Here is a 17,097-nt window from a genome sequence, read left to right on the forward strand (position 1 = left end):
TCACTAAAGCACACACTCCTATGGACTATTAACCAAACTTGTAAGTTGGGGAATTGTGGTAGGAAACCTGTGTAACCGAGAACCAAACCCAGGTTCTCGCTCTCGTGAGGGTGAGTGTTCACCATCGCACCGCTTGAAAAAGGTGCAAATATGATGATAAGAATAGTAGAAACCTGTGGTATAGTTTTTAACAGTCTTTTTTTATCCAAGATAAAAAAAAAGTGGCATCTTGGTCTTCATCAATGATAAACTCACACACAGTTGTATCGGGCGAAAATGAAAATGCTTTAAGTCGTTGAAGCACTTGTAGCACATCTGAAGGTAATTCTACTGACTCATTTTCAAACTCTCAGCAGCATATCAAAGCCTTCAACATGAACTCAAATCATAGCTGCCAGGCTTTGGTTGAAAGGTCAACGTGTCTTCTTTATAGACTTTTTTTTTTCCTTACATAAACTTGATATAAAAGCTTTTTATAAATGCATCTCAGAGTCCCAAACACATTCAGCGATGGTTTTGCTTATTATAAGCCTTCCCTGAGAGATGGCTATTTTACAAAGCAATTAATTTAGCTTTGAAAGTAGTTTTTCAAATACTGCCACAAAGATTCCTCTACGGTGTTGAAAACATGTTTGAACCAAAGACTTTCTATTCAAATGCAAATGCATACGTGTAACATTATGTGCATACGATTCCCAATTAATCCTGTACACGTTCAAACAGGATTGAACTCAATGTTGGTCCTTCTTCAGATTACTCATGTTCAGACTGTATAAGTTTGATGCATTTTCTTTGGAGAGCATCGACCGTTCATGGACGACTCCAGGTTCCTCTTTTACCAGCGATGTCAGAAATGTCTATGAAATCATTTCTGGGCTCTGATACGGTCTTTTTTAACAATTTCATTATGAGAATAAAAGGTCCATCGAGGCCTTAGCGACTGCTCCCGCGAGCATTTCTGTCAGCATAAGTAGTGATCGTCCGCTTCCAGTTATAAAAGCTCCATTTAGAGTCTCTTTGAACATTTTTCCCTCTCATTTATGATTTGTCTGCAGCTAAATGCATCTCTTTTCAGAGTAAGATGACTTAATATCCTTGGAGGGTATCAACTATCTGAGCTTCTTCCAATTACACTCGTCAGTCTTTTGTGTTATCCAGAAAGTGGAACAAGAAGCATCCGGGGGTGGGAAACCACAAATCGACAAGACGTATCATAAAATGTCGACATGAATGTTCAGTTTTTTTCCTTTTTAAGCCCAGGTGTTGTGAGCTTAATGGTCAAACCACTGCAGCGCCATGCCGTTGCTCTTTTTCAATCATGTCGCCGTTTAATTGGTTTATTTGAGAAAGTGGAACAAATTATTCTCAGAATTGTTCTTGGATCCTGTTTTGTGTTTTATTTGCCTCATCTGAAAGGAAATCTGTTTTTTTTTCTCCTGTTGTTTGTGTCAAATGGAAACGCAGTTATCAGGAATTCTGGAAAAAATAGTTTCTGATCAGATCGATGTTTCTTCCTCCCCTTCATCCTTATCATATCTGCGATGCTGAACCTTTGACATCAATTATAGCTTCAGCTCTTCTCCTCCTTGGAGATTTGCTGCGGTTCACTGGCGCTGAATAGAGAGCATCAATAAACAGACTGCTAGCACACTCTGGTTTCTTGATTTGCATGTTGACTTTGCTGTGACATCCACATGGGAGCAGTAACTCTCAATCTGCAGTCCTTTGACAGGGTGGAGCAGAAAGTTCTGGCCCGGCATGCTCCACTCATTGTGCTGACTTTCCTCAAAAGCAATGCCAGTAACTACCAGTCAAACTCTTTCACACGGCAAGAAACTTCACAGCGGGGCTGATGCTAAATGATTAATGGGCTGCGCTCGCTTTCTTCCAGACATGGCACTTTGAATTACAACAGGGGAGCTTGATTCTGGCTTCATTAGGTCACGGAACCTTTGATGCAGACTTCTGCTCCGGCTGCCACTGACTGGCTCCTCATGGCTATTCTGCCTCAACGCTCGGACGTGTGAAATCATGTTCTGATTAATGTCCAGAGAAGCTTTCACAGCGCACACAGCTCTGAAGCTGATTCCCGGACACTTGTCCTTGAGTTCACGCGGAGATGAGCAGTGACACACAAAAGTCTGTCTCGTGCACTGCAAGGGTTTCCTGCAGGTCCACCCTGTGGACACTGATACGGTACAGATGTAATGGTGGTCCTCACTAATGGACTCATCGTCCTTCCTCTGAATGCTCCTTAGAGTGTTTGGTTACTCACAGCGTTGTTACTGCCTGATTTCTGATCTGTTCTCTATGTAAGTGAGCAAAAAGATAAAACAACACTCATGGACACTCGACATGAAGCTCAGTCTATCTACTATAGCTCAAGAAGTATAAAGTGCTGTGCAAAATCCTCTTAAGCCATCTAAACTGGCCCCTTGGATGGTATAAGAGTTCCACAAATAACCGCTGGCAGTTTTAAGAGGACATATTAGTATGAACATGGAGTGTGACATACAAGGATATTCTATTGAAATATATGTATATATTTTTTAATTTGACTCTTAAAGAAAACAGTTAACAATGCGAAGCTCTTTGACAGCTGTGATGGAAACTCATTATATAAGTGAAATCCATTTATTGTTCTGTTCACAGTAAATGTTCAGATCATGTTTCTGTCTCCTGTTGGTCACTGAATCCATCAACATCCTCACTGTCCTTCTTCTCCTCTTAGTTTAGCCTTTATATCATTCATCTCTCCGACATACATCTCGGCCTCCTCTCTGTCATTTCCCACCAATGAGTTCTCCTTCTTAATCCCGTCCATTCTGCTGACTCACAGCGAGCAGAATGGAGTTTAGCTTTCCATCTTTTGGTCATTGTCACAATCTCTGAGCCATACAGCAGGACTGGCCTCACTACTTTCTTGGATCTGGACCCTGTTTCGACACAGATCTTTCCTGACTCTCAGTTTTACTCCCGCTTACGTTTATTAATCATCGCTCTCATGCAAACTTCTACTTCTTCCCTGCTCCCTCTGGTCTTCCTTTGTACGTCTCCATCAGCATTCTCACAGCAAAACATTTACAAAACACAATAGAGCGAGAACATCTGCTTTATACAATTTGAGAGACATCGTCTCAGAAAAAAAAGATACTCATAAATACCGCACTGCAGATATATTGATTTGCTGTGAAAGCAGAGTTGTGTGATTGTTCCTCCGTTGAGACTATTTGTAGGAAATTATCTTTGAAGGAAGTTCATCAAAATGTAAATTCTGCAAGTTTCTCCTGACGCTCTGCATGCATTGGACACTGTGAAGCTGCAGCTGACTTGATCTTTGACCACGGGTGTCTAATCATTTGTCTTAATGTTGAGAAAAAAACAACAATATTCTGGGACATGGTAATAATAAGACCACAAGGGCTGTAAGTAGACCTTAATATGCAACCCTTTTCTTCAAAAATCGAACTGTTGTATCCCTGAGTGAGAGGAAATATTTGTGGCAAATTTGAATAAAAATTCTTTGAGGTACCGTGATAATGAAAATGGCCCGACTGGACAGACGATTTCAAACCAATGCCCCGGGCTTACAGCTGTTGCAGTGAACATTGTGCCAAACCGTGAACAAATTTATGTATGATATGCAAACTTGAATGATAGAAGAAGAAAAAAAAAAAAGAGAGGCACATTTTAAACCTTCTACATCAATTGGTTGTAAAATAGGATCCGATCTGCACCTCTCATGAATACAGAACACATGTCGAACAAATCCATCAAATGCATAGTCACAGTACTCAAAGGTACAAAGGTAATCACTCAAGAAGAGGCCATTTGGCGCTCAAAGATCGAAAACCTCAAGTCAGCATGTGCCGACATGAACTCCACCTGATTCCATTCAAGGTAATTATTGATTTGCTGAACATTGAGAAGTGTCTCCAGATAATCTGAGATATGGAATGATCAGCCCATACATGAAGCCATCTACCCTTTAATGAAGGCCATTTAGAGAGGCAAATCTCTAACAATGGAACGGTGAGTGAGGAAAAGGCTGCAGGCTATATTCATTTCATGAAAGGGCGACACTCACTAATGTGAGAGCATCCATCTATTTGTGTACGGTGAAGGGAGCATCATGATTTGGGCTGCTTACTGACTCCATGCTAGAACCACTTGTTAGAAATTCCCAAGATAATCAGGGGCCATACCCCGGTGTAGTGGTTTGTGCTCTCGCCTAACAGTAAGAAAACCCCTGGTTTAAGTCCAGATGTGTTGCCTTCTGGGCGGACAATTGCATGTTCTTCCTGTGTGTGTGAATCCAAAATGATACTGGACGTGAAAAAGGGTTAACCTGTGTGTATCAGAACACACTGTGAGAATCCAGAGCACGGTAACTGCCTACCTTTGGCAGCATAGCATAACTTTAAGTACTCCAGCACCTAAGCCTCCAGCAAACATCTAAATGTGGCTCAAAGTAAACTTTTTGCTATGAGGCTTCATTTTTAAGGTTTCTGCTTTTGTAGGGTGGGTTGCTCCGTCAGCGTTTGGCTTTATTGTCTCGTTACAGCAACTCAAAGACCGTGAGACCATGTCAACAACTTCTCTGAGAGAGGAACGGGGAGGAATTCTGGGGAAGACCATAGCAACCACCGTCAGGCATTTTATTGTCAAAATGGCTGCTTGCAAACGAAATGCGAGGTGGGCAACAACACGAGATATGGGAGAGGATTTACTACAGAACAGAATACCGAATACTTCCCTTTGACGTCAACACAGTCGATGTTTCGACATATAAAGCACTTTGATGAGACAAGGTAAAAACTAATTCCTGGAGATTGTTTAGATTGGATAATCTGCCATTAGAAGCGCACAGTTGAAGTTATCGCTGCACAAGATTGTGCAGATCTGTCTATTATTAAACTTTCATGTCATCTTGAACGCATATGAAATCACATTCCCCCCACAGCAGAATTTCAGATCGTGGACAAAGTAGACTTCAAGGTCAAAGTGTGAACATTCGGCTCCTCCTCGGTGTGATGGAGACACAATTTAAAACACAGTAATCCGTGGCTGGAGAAGCTAAAAGCAGGTAATGGAGACTGTGTAATGACCCGTTCACATCCAGGCCGCCCCGAGCTGGAGCTGTGGTGTTTTCTGGCTGTAACATCTGTCGCTTATACGTTCGGAAAGACAAAGTACCCTAATGGACTGAAGTCTATTTAACATTGGGCACATAGCAACACCTTTACTGCGGTAATCACCTGCTTTAGAAGAACACCTGTGGTTCTCCTCACACAGGAATACAGCAGTACTCTCATCCCTCCGTCTCTCGTCCTCTCACTGATGCCAGGTTACCAATAAGATTGCTTCTGCTGTTAAGTTCAGGTGTGTAGAGAGTTCAACAAGCCCAAAGTCATTTAATAATTGATGGTAGAAATTCTGAGATCTTTATCAAAATGTTTCTATTTATTGTCAAAACATATTTATACACTGTCTGTTGTGTAAAAAACAATAACAAAAAAAAAATAAACAGTGAAGAGACTTCTCTAGGTGAATATGACGTTTTTTCCTGAGATAAAAACATTTTTCGACAACAGTACTATTAGATATTGTCAAGGTCCAAAGTAAAATGTCCATCAGCTATGTGGAGCTCGGCAAGTTTATTTTCATGAGGGATTAAAAAAAGGAAAAAAAGAAACTTTAAATTCACCGTCTCAAAGCAAGAAGTCTGGTTCAAATAAAGCTTTTAATAAAGCTTCACAACTTCACCTCCCACACCTCATTAACAACTTTATTTTGGACGACACGTCCCAGATCTCATCTGGATCTCCCCAAGTTGGACACGGAATAATAAGTAATCCTCTCCTTTACAACAGCCAGGGGAGCGTCACAGTCTGTGTTTCCACGGGACTAAAACGTGACGATGGTCAGATTAGAGGGTTTCACTCATTTCAGCTTCAAGTCACAGCTCAGTGTAGCTGTATCGACGTGAACCTGCTCAGTCAGACCTCACTTTAATAAGTAGCTTGTTATCAGGCTTTCTGCATAGCTGCAGAATTCAACCGTGTTGGAGCAGGGAGACGGGGAACCCAGGCAGGACCGATTGCCCACCTCTGCTGTGTCGGGAGAGTCCGAAATCTCAGAATAACAAAACTACTACGGTACAAGAAAACGTCCCTCTTCTCCCATGAAACAACCCGGCTCTGATTCTGAACAGGTTTATGTTGCCAACTTGTTTTGAAGAAAAAAAGAACCTAAGGTTGCTTATCTTCATCTGAGTCCGTTTTCTCCTTCTTCGTCAAAACCGGCTCCTCCTTAATACCATCCTCTGTTAACTGCTCAGCTTTTCTCTTTGCCTCCTCCACAACGGGCTGCTTTTTCACGGTTTTCTTCTGAGCTATGCCAGGTGGCGGTTTGGTGTCAGCGGTGGGCTCGGACGTGCCTGAGGAGCTCTCACAGACCGTGGGTCCTTCCCATTTGGGGATGTCCAAACCCAGCAGCTCCATCAGCTGTTTCATCACCTCGTCCACGTAGCTGTTGATACGAAGGTGTGCGTGCTTGTCCTGCAATATAGAAAATTAACCCTCAAAAAGTGCACCACTTTATGGCTGAAAGGGTCACGGGAGCATCAGAATCGATGGCCCACTCTGGCAGAGGGCATCAGTTAGGTTCCTCCTCTGTTCTGAGCACAGCGGGAGCACAAAGAAGCGATTGTACAGGAAACTCACGTGTTTGGTTGGCTGCAGGTTGACGATGACAATTTTGCCTCCCTTGCGCTTGGTGAGGAGTGGAAGGTCAGCGCTGGGTTTGATTTGCATGGATGTGCCCAGGGTCAGTGCCAAATCTGCCTTCCTGGTAAAATAAACAAGATACACACTGTGATGGGGCTGGCGGCTTGTCCAGAGTGTGTCCTACCTTTGCTCACGGCTGGGAGCGGCTCCAGCACAACACAACCACCACGTTTGGAAGTGTTACTGAAGATAGATTGATGGGAAACACTTTCGTTTTGCCTCAGAGCACTTTAATGAGCTTCATCCCAGAGCAGACGAGAGTGTTTCTGGATTGTGTTTATGTATGAAGTCTGTTGGTTGTGGCTTGTACAGAGAACTGTGTTTAAAGAGGACGACGCCTGGAAGTGATCCTGAGAGAAGGCCGGGATTTCTGGCACAAAAAGAAGGATCTTTCCCATGTGCGACCAACTTCCAACCTTTTATTGCTGAAAAGTGGAACCTGTAGCTTCAAATCAGCCTCACACAGTTTTAACTTTCAGCCATGAGCGCTGGACTGAAGCTGTGCCATTCAACACGGGGTTCAATTATTGATCTTTGTGTGTGTTTATAAGAAAGGGCAATGAAATGAGCTCTGCAGGGGGACAATGGTTCACTCTGGAGAGTTAAAGTCGTGCTTTAACAAGGCAGGACTGAAAGTAGCAGGTGTTCCAGGTGGTTCTCAAAATAAAATCAGAGTATAACAGTATTAAATATTTTGGACAAAGTTATTTTAATATTTGTCGATAGAACGGCATGCGTGTTGGGTTTAGGGGTAGATTATGACAGAGTATATTATTTGCCAATTTCTTCCCCTGGCTAGAACAACAGTCACTATTCATCTCAAGATTAGGATTTAAATAGTAAAGTAGAACAACTGGTAAATAGGTCACTTATATTGCATTAAGAGGACATACATCCAGATAATTTGTACCCATTGCTGATGAACTAAATAAAAATGATGAAGCTTCAAAGGAAAAATTATACAATAACATTGACTGTGATACACGTCTAACAAATAAGGACTTACTTGCATGATGGCCGACCAACACAGACAGACAGCGACGGCAAAAGTGATGCAAATCATTTTATGTTTTTTCAATTCAGAGGAAATACTTGAAATACTGCCGGAGCGTTTGAGGATGAGATGAAACGACATAGTCAGGGGAAAAATAAATAGATAAATAACAGAACGTTTCCTTTGTTACTCGATGACAAATACGGATGAAACAAAAGACACCTATAGAGCCGATGAAAAGGAAAGAAGGCAGTAGAAACTAGAGCTTGTCAGTTCGTCTCACCTGCTTGCGTCTTCGGCTTTGTTCAGGTCTCCGTCAGGAAGCGCATCCTCCCAGTCCAGTATTGTGCTCATCAGCTTCCCCCTTTCGGAGTAAAGAACAAATAAAAAAAAGTGGGGAAATAAAGGATGGTGTACAGTGTGCTTCAGATTTTAAGATCCCTTGACTTTTTGGACTTCCTTTTATCATAGGAACCCTTTAAAGCCCCGAGGTCTTTGGGTAGGCCTTTTACTCATATCTGCAGTTAGAACAACAACAACAACAGTGACAAGACCCAAAGTTCACTTAAAAGTGAACCTTGTGTTTTTATTAATGTGGTATTTATCATTATTGTGTATTCATGTACCCATCTATTTTGATTGGTTTGGTTTTCTCGCAGGGAGTTTGACTCGGCGATGCGATTCTACTTCTGGCTTCTCCTCTGGTTCCTTTTTCTCTTTGTAAGAAAAGTGCTTCAGTTTGACCGACCGAGTGAACTCTGAAATGCACCGACGTGCTACCTGCAGGCTCGGAGTCCTCTTGATCGTACCACGTCACAGTAACGTCCAGTGGGTTTTAGCCCCATCACTCCAATCACCTTTTCTCGCACGAACTGTCTGGAAAACAACAAATGCCACAGTTTATCTTGTTATTGCGTCCAGACAAATGAACCCAAAACAAGCGTCACTTATATACTCAATAATGGGCCCATTACTGGATAGATCTAATGCTCTTTCACCTCGCCAGCAGGAAATGGGTGACTTTAATCATCCTCACTAGCAGACAGCCAAATTGCGGCCGAGAATTTATCACAATGTGGTCATGTTGGAATTATTGCTCCCAATTTCATGACATTTTCCATGACATTGCACAACAAATGTTCCTTGGGTGTGTCACAGACAATTTAATTCTCAAATTTTTTATTTTTTTATCCTCCTCGAATCTAATCTGCTCTGCTTTTGCATTGCACTGGAAGAACGTGACGGAGTTGCACTCTTTTGACACACGCAATGCGATAAGTTTTTCCTTTGAAAGACAGCTGCTTAAAGTCTCCTGAGGAGGCATTGTGCAAAACGCTGAGTGGCTTTAAAGGTTGGTTTTTGCTGCTGCAGCATATCTGCACCAGGTTTCAAGAGCTCCGTCCAGTCCTTTAAATCTCCAGTCTGGATTTCCTCAGTGAATTTCAATTCCAGCGCTCCCACGGGATCACATTATTTATGGCTGACACGTGTCTCTGAAAACTAAAACTACACTCAGTTCCCGGGGAGGGAAATGCAACAACATGAGATACAAGAAAAGTGACCCATTGCATATTGTAATGTGAAGTGAGCCGCAATTAATCTTGTCTGCAACATTTCGGAAACTTGCCATGTGCATGTACACGACATATGGTATTGAGTCAGACAGCCGCTTATTAAAAAGGGAATTAGGAAAATGTGCATTCAATTGTGCTTTCACAAGCACTTACCTGCCACACTTCTCACATTCCTCCACAAACATGTTTCCATGAAGCTCCGACAACAGATCCCTGACACACGGAGAAAGAGAGAAATAAGAAAACACAAGAAAGGATGTCAACTTCAATGTTTATGCGAAAGTCAGGAAACCTTAATGGGAACCTCTGTGCCTCTCTGGCCTCATTTTAAGGAAAGAGCTTATGAGGGCTTCCAGGGAAAGTCGGGATTCTAAGATGCGTAAAAAACAGGAGATGCATATTGAATTGAGATTTGGACTCTGAGCCTTTGGGGAGTCCAGCGCCGCTGATTTATGCAAAGCAGACCAAATACTTTCCATTACGTTGAGAACCAAGTCAGCTTGTTTTGAACAGTGACGCTCTCAGAACTATTATCACAAACAACAGCTTGGACTTTAATAAGAGCCGAATTTAAACATTGTTTAATCAATTAAGTGTGAAATAATACGTTTGGTATTATGCTGAATGCGGTGTTGAGAGAACAAAACAATAAAATCAATATGGTTGTTTGCTCCATAACAACATAAGAAAAGCTCAAACTTTGCCAACACTTCTTTTCACCCACTGTGCTTCCACTTAAAGAGGACGTGGCTTTGTAATGTCAATACAAATGCAATAAACACACACGTTTGTGTTTAGAAAATTGCATTTTCTATATGACAAACATTCCGGGCAAATTGTGAAATTTCTACAATTATGCAACACGTCAGAACAACGTCAGAAGTCAAAGTAAACTAAAATATGTGGCAGTAAGTATGGTCAAGTTTCAATTTCCGTAGATGAGGGCAACTATGAAGCAAGACGATCTCCAGACGGTGGAATATCAGAGTTGTGTCGGGTCAATAGGTCAAACATTCAGCAATTCACTGTCGTGTAATACAATAAATTACTTTGTGATTACTGTAAATATGTGAAACATTACATTGATTTATCAGCTAATACAGGCAGAACGATGTAAAAAGCTGTATAATTACATTAATGATCCTTGACTTGATTTTGAAGAACTGGGCAGATGCTGTAGCCCGCTCTCAGTCAACCTGAAGGAAAGACTCCTGACAACCCCGTTTTGAATAACGAGCCATTTCTACGCTGTTTTATAAGAGTTCTTCTACAGAATGATAATGCCCCCATTCACACTGCATGAGGCGCCGCTGAATGGTTTGATAAGTACAAATGTGAGAAGAATCATAAATCCCAGCCATAAGGGTCATGCGAGGATAAGTTTGGATTGACAATGTCTCCATCATTACAATACCAGACGGGAGAAAATCTTTTAAACAAGGTTTTTTTTTTTTTTTTACTTGAGGTAAAAGTGCAGACATACTGAAAAGGTATTGATTCATAAACTACATTGAAGTTGTTCACAGCATGCTGTGGCTCAACACTGCATTAAACAATTCTTTTTTTATTTTGTTATTCTCACGTCTAGCTTTAAAGCTTCATACGTCAATACTTTTTATGTAACCGCTTCCCAACGCTTAATTGTTCAAGTTAGACATTGCAGTATGAGCAGGCCGGGGTTACCTTGGAAAACCTGATCGAACATGAAGGCCGTCGACATTCTGGCTGACGAGATACTTGAGGTACCCGGCTCTCTGCAGTCCCAGGAGTGCCAGGTGAGTCAAGCTGGGACGGGCGTCTTCAAACGTGGTATCAAAGCGAGGCTCCTCGCCCTTTTCTTCCAGCGTCCACACGCCCTTCGGACCCCTGGGAGAGGACACGGCCACGGACAGACGGGGGAGGGCATTAGCAGGACTGGACAAGTTGTGGTACAGCAGGAGGAGAGGAAGCATTCGATGCCTGTATCTGGTGTCTGGATTTCAAATGAATAGCTGACTATTTCAAATGTGAAAGGTTTCAGCCGAGATCTGAGAGATTAATGCACTAAAGACTAAAATGTTTACACATTCTAATCAAAATATGAACAACTAATAACGTTGTATTTGTCCAAGTAAAGCCTTTTTTCTTTTCCCCTGAATGGAAAAAGGTCTGAAAAAGCAGGTCAGGCTTAGATTAGCAGCCCCTCATATTCAGCTCCTGCTGTTATGCAGAGTTCTGGGTAACAGCACAGAGGCCTCGGAAATAAGAAGGGAGAGCTGTGTGAGGGAAAGGCAGAGGACACCGGAGACTGAATAAAATCCTATCCAGAAGTTTGACTAAGTTACAGTGTTAAGTGTGTCTTGTTACAGGAAAAAAGCTACCAACTAAAAAGGTTGGAGTCCATGTGTTTTTATCATCTTTATTTTCTAAGAGGGGTTGTTGTGTTACGAGAATCCTCTGCACACAGATGGTAATGCTGCACACATTCTCCAACTGGTAAAAATCTGTTCAGCAAATGGCCCAGAGAAAAAAAGAAATCTCCCCACATCCAACAGCCGACATTAATGGAAATATCCCAGCCACATTCAGTCTGGTGTTTGCCACCAAAACGCTTGAAAACACGTCTGTTCAAATCAAAGAGGTTTCTGTCTGCGTCATGTAAAAAGATTTTCTCCGCAGACTGAACAGATGAATGAAAGCACCACCTCTTACGTCAAGGCTGGAGCTTTTCAACACGCCCACAGCCGGCGAGTGAATGTGAGCAGACGCAACTTATCTTGAGGCATCAGAGGAGCGGAAATGATCCTGTGAATTCTCAACAGCAGCCCCAACAAGCTCATCCCTCGCGCTCGGTGTGAACTAAAATAGCTTTATCTTTCGCTGGCATGATGATTTATTGCCTGCTCAGCATAGAGCAGTTCAAAGACACATTAGCAGTGAGGGATTATGGCGCGTGTACATCACTTTACGTGCTTATCGCTGTTAGAAAGATGCTGGCGGACATGAAAGACACGAATATGCAATATTTACATGTTTTGGTACCATCAATGTTAATATTTCCCTGGAAAGCTAAATTTTTCCCCATCTCGTGTGTGTGTGTGTGTGTGTGTGTGTGTGTGTGTGTGTGTGTGTGTGTGTGTGTGTGTGTGTGTGTGTGTGTGTGTGTGTGTGTGTGTGTGTGTGTGTGTGTGTGTGTGTGTGTGTATATGAATGTAAATTGCGTTGGGGAATCTAATCTGTATGTGTGTGTGTGTGTGTGAGAGTCTTGGATTTAATGATATACCCCACAAGGTCAGCCCAGACTGACTGACAGTCGCATCAATTAAAGATAAAATTTTTCCTCCAGACTTGATCAACCACTACATTCATTTTAATGTTTTGGCCCTGCGAGCCAACGTGTTCCCACCTGTGCTGCCGATACAGCTCCAACCCATCACCGGACCCGGGAAAGATGCCCTGTGGCGTCAAGCACAAGCTACAGTAAGTCCAGTAAACTGTGAAGTGGGACCGACATGGACCCGACCTGTTTTCATTTGCTTTTTTTTTTCATGTGTGTGTGTGTGTTTGTTTGTTTCAGCATACTTCTCACACGCTCAGTGGAAATGAGAGTTTAGGTTTCACTTTGAAATTCTTTTAAAGAGGTTGGTCCTGTTTCAACAATCTCAAGTGCATTTCAGTGTAACTCAGTCCATTTTCACTATTACCGAGACGTTAGTGCAGAGGCAAGCACTTGTTGACTTTCTGCATGATTTCAAGACGCTCCGCATTCAATTTCACAGATTATATCGAGTAGTTTGTTATCCGGCTTTTTCCATAGCATAACATTAACAATTATATAATCCACACGGGCTGGAGGAGGAAAACAAAGAAGAACTCACTTCAGTGTTATTTCCTCATATTATGCATGTTTAATGAGCAGTACACTTTTCTCTATAAAAGGAGAGCAGCATAGTTTTATTTGGAATCCTATTTCTCTGTTGTTTTCAGTTAGGGACGTCAGTAAGGGGCTATCTTTTGGTTATTGTTGTTTTGGTCGTAGTGGATAGAGGAATAAAAAGGTTTTTTGATAGTTTTTTAAAAACGTATCATGCGATAAGTCATTGTTGTTATTAGGTTTAAAAAAAAAAAAAAGTTGTACTACAATAGTTCTGGTCTTCTCCATTTGTGAGGAAAGAGAAATTTGCATTCATGTATTGCTCAAGTTTGATCCCAAAGGCCTTAATTTAACAGGAACGCCACTGCCATGCAAAGGTGCACATGCGCTGCAACAGTCATGAGCAGCTGTTTTGTGTCAAAGTCACAAACACAAATGCAACAATCCATGGTTTCCAGGGAGATTGTTCTTCAGAGCCGACCTGCCCCGGCTTGTGTTGTTCAAACAGTCCCTCCTGTTGCCATTGCTTCCCTCGGTACACAGTGCACATGCAGCTGGCCGTCTATGTGAGGACAGAGCAAATATGAAGGACACCCTCCTCGATCGTCGGTTGAGTTCTGATGCTCAAGGGCTGACAGGAAGTGTTCATGGCAGGCAACAGGTCTACAATCACATAGTCCCTTTCCCAGCAAGCCATTTTAGGGCTTCTAGCTGAATAAGGCTTCCTTGACCATGCCGCCAGATCACTGGTACCCTTGATCACATTTAATGGCCTGTGACCCCTGTAATATATGTAGGACCAGTCAGATGGGAAATCCTCAGACTCAATTCTGTACTCACTAAAGGAAGACTCTTAGGGGCCTTTCACATTTGGATAGTCCGGGACTTGGTTCACTTGGGAGGGAGGGGGGGGGCCGAGAATTTTCACCCCTTCGTTTGGTTCGGGTGGCGTTCACATTCACTTTGAGACCAGATCAAACCGCCTGGAAAAAGTAATGTAACTGCAACAGCTGCTGGTTTGGGGGCGCTGTCGCCCGACACAAACACTGACCAGAGAGGAAGTGAAGAAGAAACACTTTGGGTGAAACCGAATAGGAAAAGTGGATAGCAGGGACTATTTGAAAGCTCCCTTTGATTGGTCTGGACTGAAACCAGAAGTCACCCCCCCCCCCCCCCCCCCCCCTTTTAGCCCATGGTGGCTAGGCTAGTTAACTTGGGGCCTAATGGGTAGCCACAAACAACCGTGATATCTAATCTTCAGACCAGATATCAATAAGCGCCTTTTTCACTACTTCATCCTCACTACTCCACATCTGAACGCGAGATATTATCCAACTTTGTCTTTCTGTGTTTGCTTCCTCTGATTGGTGCAGCTCGCATTGTTTGTTTCCTACCCAGAATGCATTGCATAGAACCTCACGTCCACTCTCCCCTTGCCCGCCAGAAAGATTGCTTGTAAACAAACCGAGACACATGTTTTCAAGGGGACCAGCGATCGCTTGTTAGCTCCGGTTCAGAGTTCGTGGGCGTGTTCTCGTCGCCCAAACGATACGGTTTTTCCTTGAAGAGACTCTGGTCCAGAAACAAACAGGGGAATGTGAACACGCCCTCATGCGCATCTACGTGTCCTGCTTCTCACAAAGAAACAACTTTTTTTTTTTTTTTTGCTCTTTGCCATAGTTAAGACCTAAAATATTACTTGATGGAGCCTTCTAGTGTCATCACTTCATCAATTACATAAATGTCCACAGAAATAATAGTTTCAACTGAGGGAGAGACATAAACTACATCTACAACATGATAAACAACAACAGATGTATAACCAGCCAATCCAACTGCTTTTGGGAAACTAAAAATTTTGATTAAATTGAAAAGGCTTGTCATGTGATTTTCTTTGCAAAAATATTGTAGAAATTGACAAATTGCAAGTCAAAGAAAAAAAAAACCAACTGAAAAATTTGTTATCCAACCCTTGCTGAAAGCAGAGACCACCACAAAGAAACTTGAAAATGTTTTAGATTTCTTGGTTGGTTTCACTTTATTTCGTCGCAAATGGATTTTTCTTTAGTTCAACACATAAACAGTGCCAGTGCAATTTCTTATTCAAATTATCATTTTGAGAAAAAAAGAAAATCTAACCACATGATGTCTTCCAAAGTAATGTTCGATTGTTCAATGGGGGAGCTCTGAAAAGCTCATAACCACAAACCGTCTGCCAACAAAGACAGAAAGTGCATATTTCCTTAAAAACAAAGGTTTGTAAATAAATATAAACACTCTTTTGCCTGGGTAGAGTATTTATGGATTTACAGAACGGACGTCTGGCATTCTCCACTGAACAAATTTGAGGAATATGTTTTTAATTACTAAATCAATCTGGGCGGTAAACAGTTTTGAGCGACTCTAACAAATTCAGTTGTTTTATCACAACAGAAGAAAAAGACATTGGCTGTATATTATTTCAGTACAGAAGAGTATAATAGAAAATGCTTTTTTAATCTCAGAGGGAAAATCTTTACAGCGTTGCGTCACACGGATTACATTACACGAAATAGAATTGAATGTTAATAGTATGTGTAACTCTTACAAACGTAAACATGTCTCTCTGTGATTGACTGGCGAGCTCGTTCAGAGTTGATGAGGAAAGTCCTGAGGTTGGATGTCCTCCATCCAGCCGTCCAGCCTCAGTACCTCCCTCATATAAAAAGCAAACAGCACCATCCTCTGGTCAACCAGCAGTACTACAGGAGCAAACCAAAAGGTCTTCACTTGGTCTGCTGAATTATACTTTTACATCCTCTTCATACATAAAATACATTTCTAGAAAAAAAACGACTAAATGTGTGGTTTACCCAGAGCAATTTGTTAAATCAAATAAGTGTCATAAGATGAAAATAACCGAAAAATGGAGTGCTTTTGTTCGTGCCTCACCTGAAGTCCGGGATGCCTGCAGAGGTGCTGATTCCAGCTCCAGAGTGGACGACCAAGTACTGGGACTCTCTGATTAACTGAGCAAGAGTCTCCACCTTCACCTTCAGCTCTTCAGGACTATCAAACGTCTACCAAACAAACAAACAATGCAATTCAACTAACTGACTGTTACAGTATGTAAGGCTCAATAACTAACCAATCACGTTTTTTATTTCTAAATTTGGCGATCGGTAAATAAAAACTATATCTTTACATTAATCATCTTGATTCTCACTGTGAAACACTGATTCTTAGGCAACAAGTCAACTGCGAGTCAACGCGCTTTACACAACCAGTAGGTAACAATGGCCAAAACGTGTAAAATGTGATGATTTTAGATGTAATTAAGCCAATAATAATATTTATATACAAGCCTTTCTCCGCAAACAGCTGTGATTTTGTGCATAAACAAGTGTAAACATTTAGAGAAGAAGCATCAAACCCAGTCAGAGCTCCGCGGCTAAACTGAAAGCTAGCTCTTCCTAAAGCTGGCGGGCAGCTGGAACTCACCTCGGGAAGCCCGCAAACGCCTTTGTCAGCGTACGGAGAGAGTCCAGCAGCGTAATTTACAGACATGACTGTCTTTAAACCCTATATTTGTATTTTTCTTGTGTAAAACTATGGTCGTGTATTGTCTTAATTTCTCCAGGCTCATCCAGACGGCATTGTTTGGGTGACGTCATCAACCAGCGACGACGACGTGCTGCGTTCAGGAACTTGAGCAAGCCGCGAAAACCATAGATGGGAAAACATTTATTTTCTTGGTCAGTTTACCTCATATTTGGGCCCTTATTTATTTAGTTTTGTAGAAGGCATATGCTAGATCTCTGGGATGACCTTTCATGCATTTGGTCCTTGGCTGTGTGCCAGATAAATACATGATAAGCATAGACAATAACCTGACAAACTGGTAAAAAC

General features: G+C 42.0%; 1 protein-coding gene across 1 annotated transcript; it reads right to left on the reverse strand.

Annotated features, from left to right (window-relative positions):
* Positions 1 to 4,644: 4,644 nt before the first annotated feature.
* On the reverse strand, positions 4,645 to 16,873 carry sirt6 (sirtuin 6). Its single transcript, XM_080482881.1, has 8 exons — positions 16,690 to 16,873; positions 16,141 to 16,268; positions 11,040 to 11,222; positions 9,510 to 9,569; positions 8,563 to 8,658; positions 8,066 to 8,146; positions 6,726 to 6,849; positions 4,645 to 6,560 (listed from the first exon to the last, which is right to left on the reverse strand). Exons 1-8 carry the CDS (start codon positions 16,753 to 16,755, stop codon positions 6,252 to 6,254), a joined length of 1,047 nt encoding a protein of 348 aa, XP_080339007.1. The 5' UTR covers positions 16,756 to 16,873; the 3' UTR covers positions 4,645 to 6,251.
* Between the last annotated feature and the right edge of the window lie 224 nt (positions 16,874 to 17,097).

This window comes from Lipophrys pholis, assembly GCF_963383615.2.
Source record: "Lipophrys pholis genome assembly, chromosome: 1".
Taxonomy (NCBI): Eukaryota; Metazoa; Chordata; class Actinopteri; order Blenniiformes; family Blenniidae; genus Lipophrys; species Lipophrys pholis.

What these genes read in the sequence shown, in the direction of transcription:
- sirt6 (XM_080482881.1), bottom strand. Translation starts at nt 16,755, where the DNA reads ATGTCTGTAAATTACGCTGCTGGACTCTCTCCGTACGCTGACAAAGGC. An exon ending in GCAGGCATCCCGGACTTCAG is followed by an intron (nt 11,223 to 16,140) that starts GTGAGGCACGAA and finishes GTCCTCTCCCAG; the next exon opens with GGGTCCGAAGGGCGTGTGGA. An exon ending in ACCTGCAGCCAACCAAACAC is followed by an intron (nt 6,561 to 6,725) that starts GTGAGTTTCCTG and finishes TCTATATTGCAG; the next exon opens with GACAAGCACGCACACCTTCG.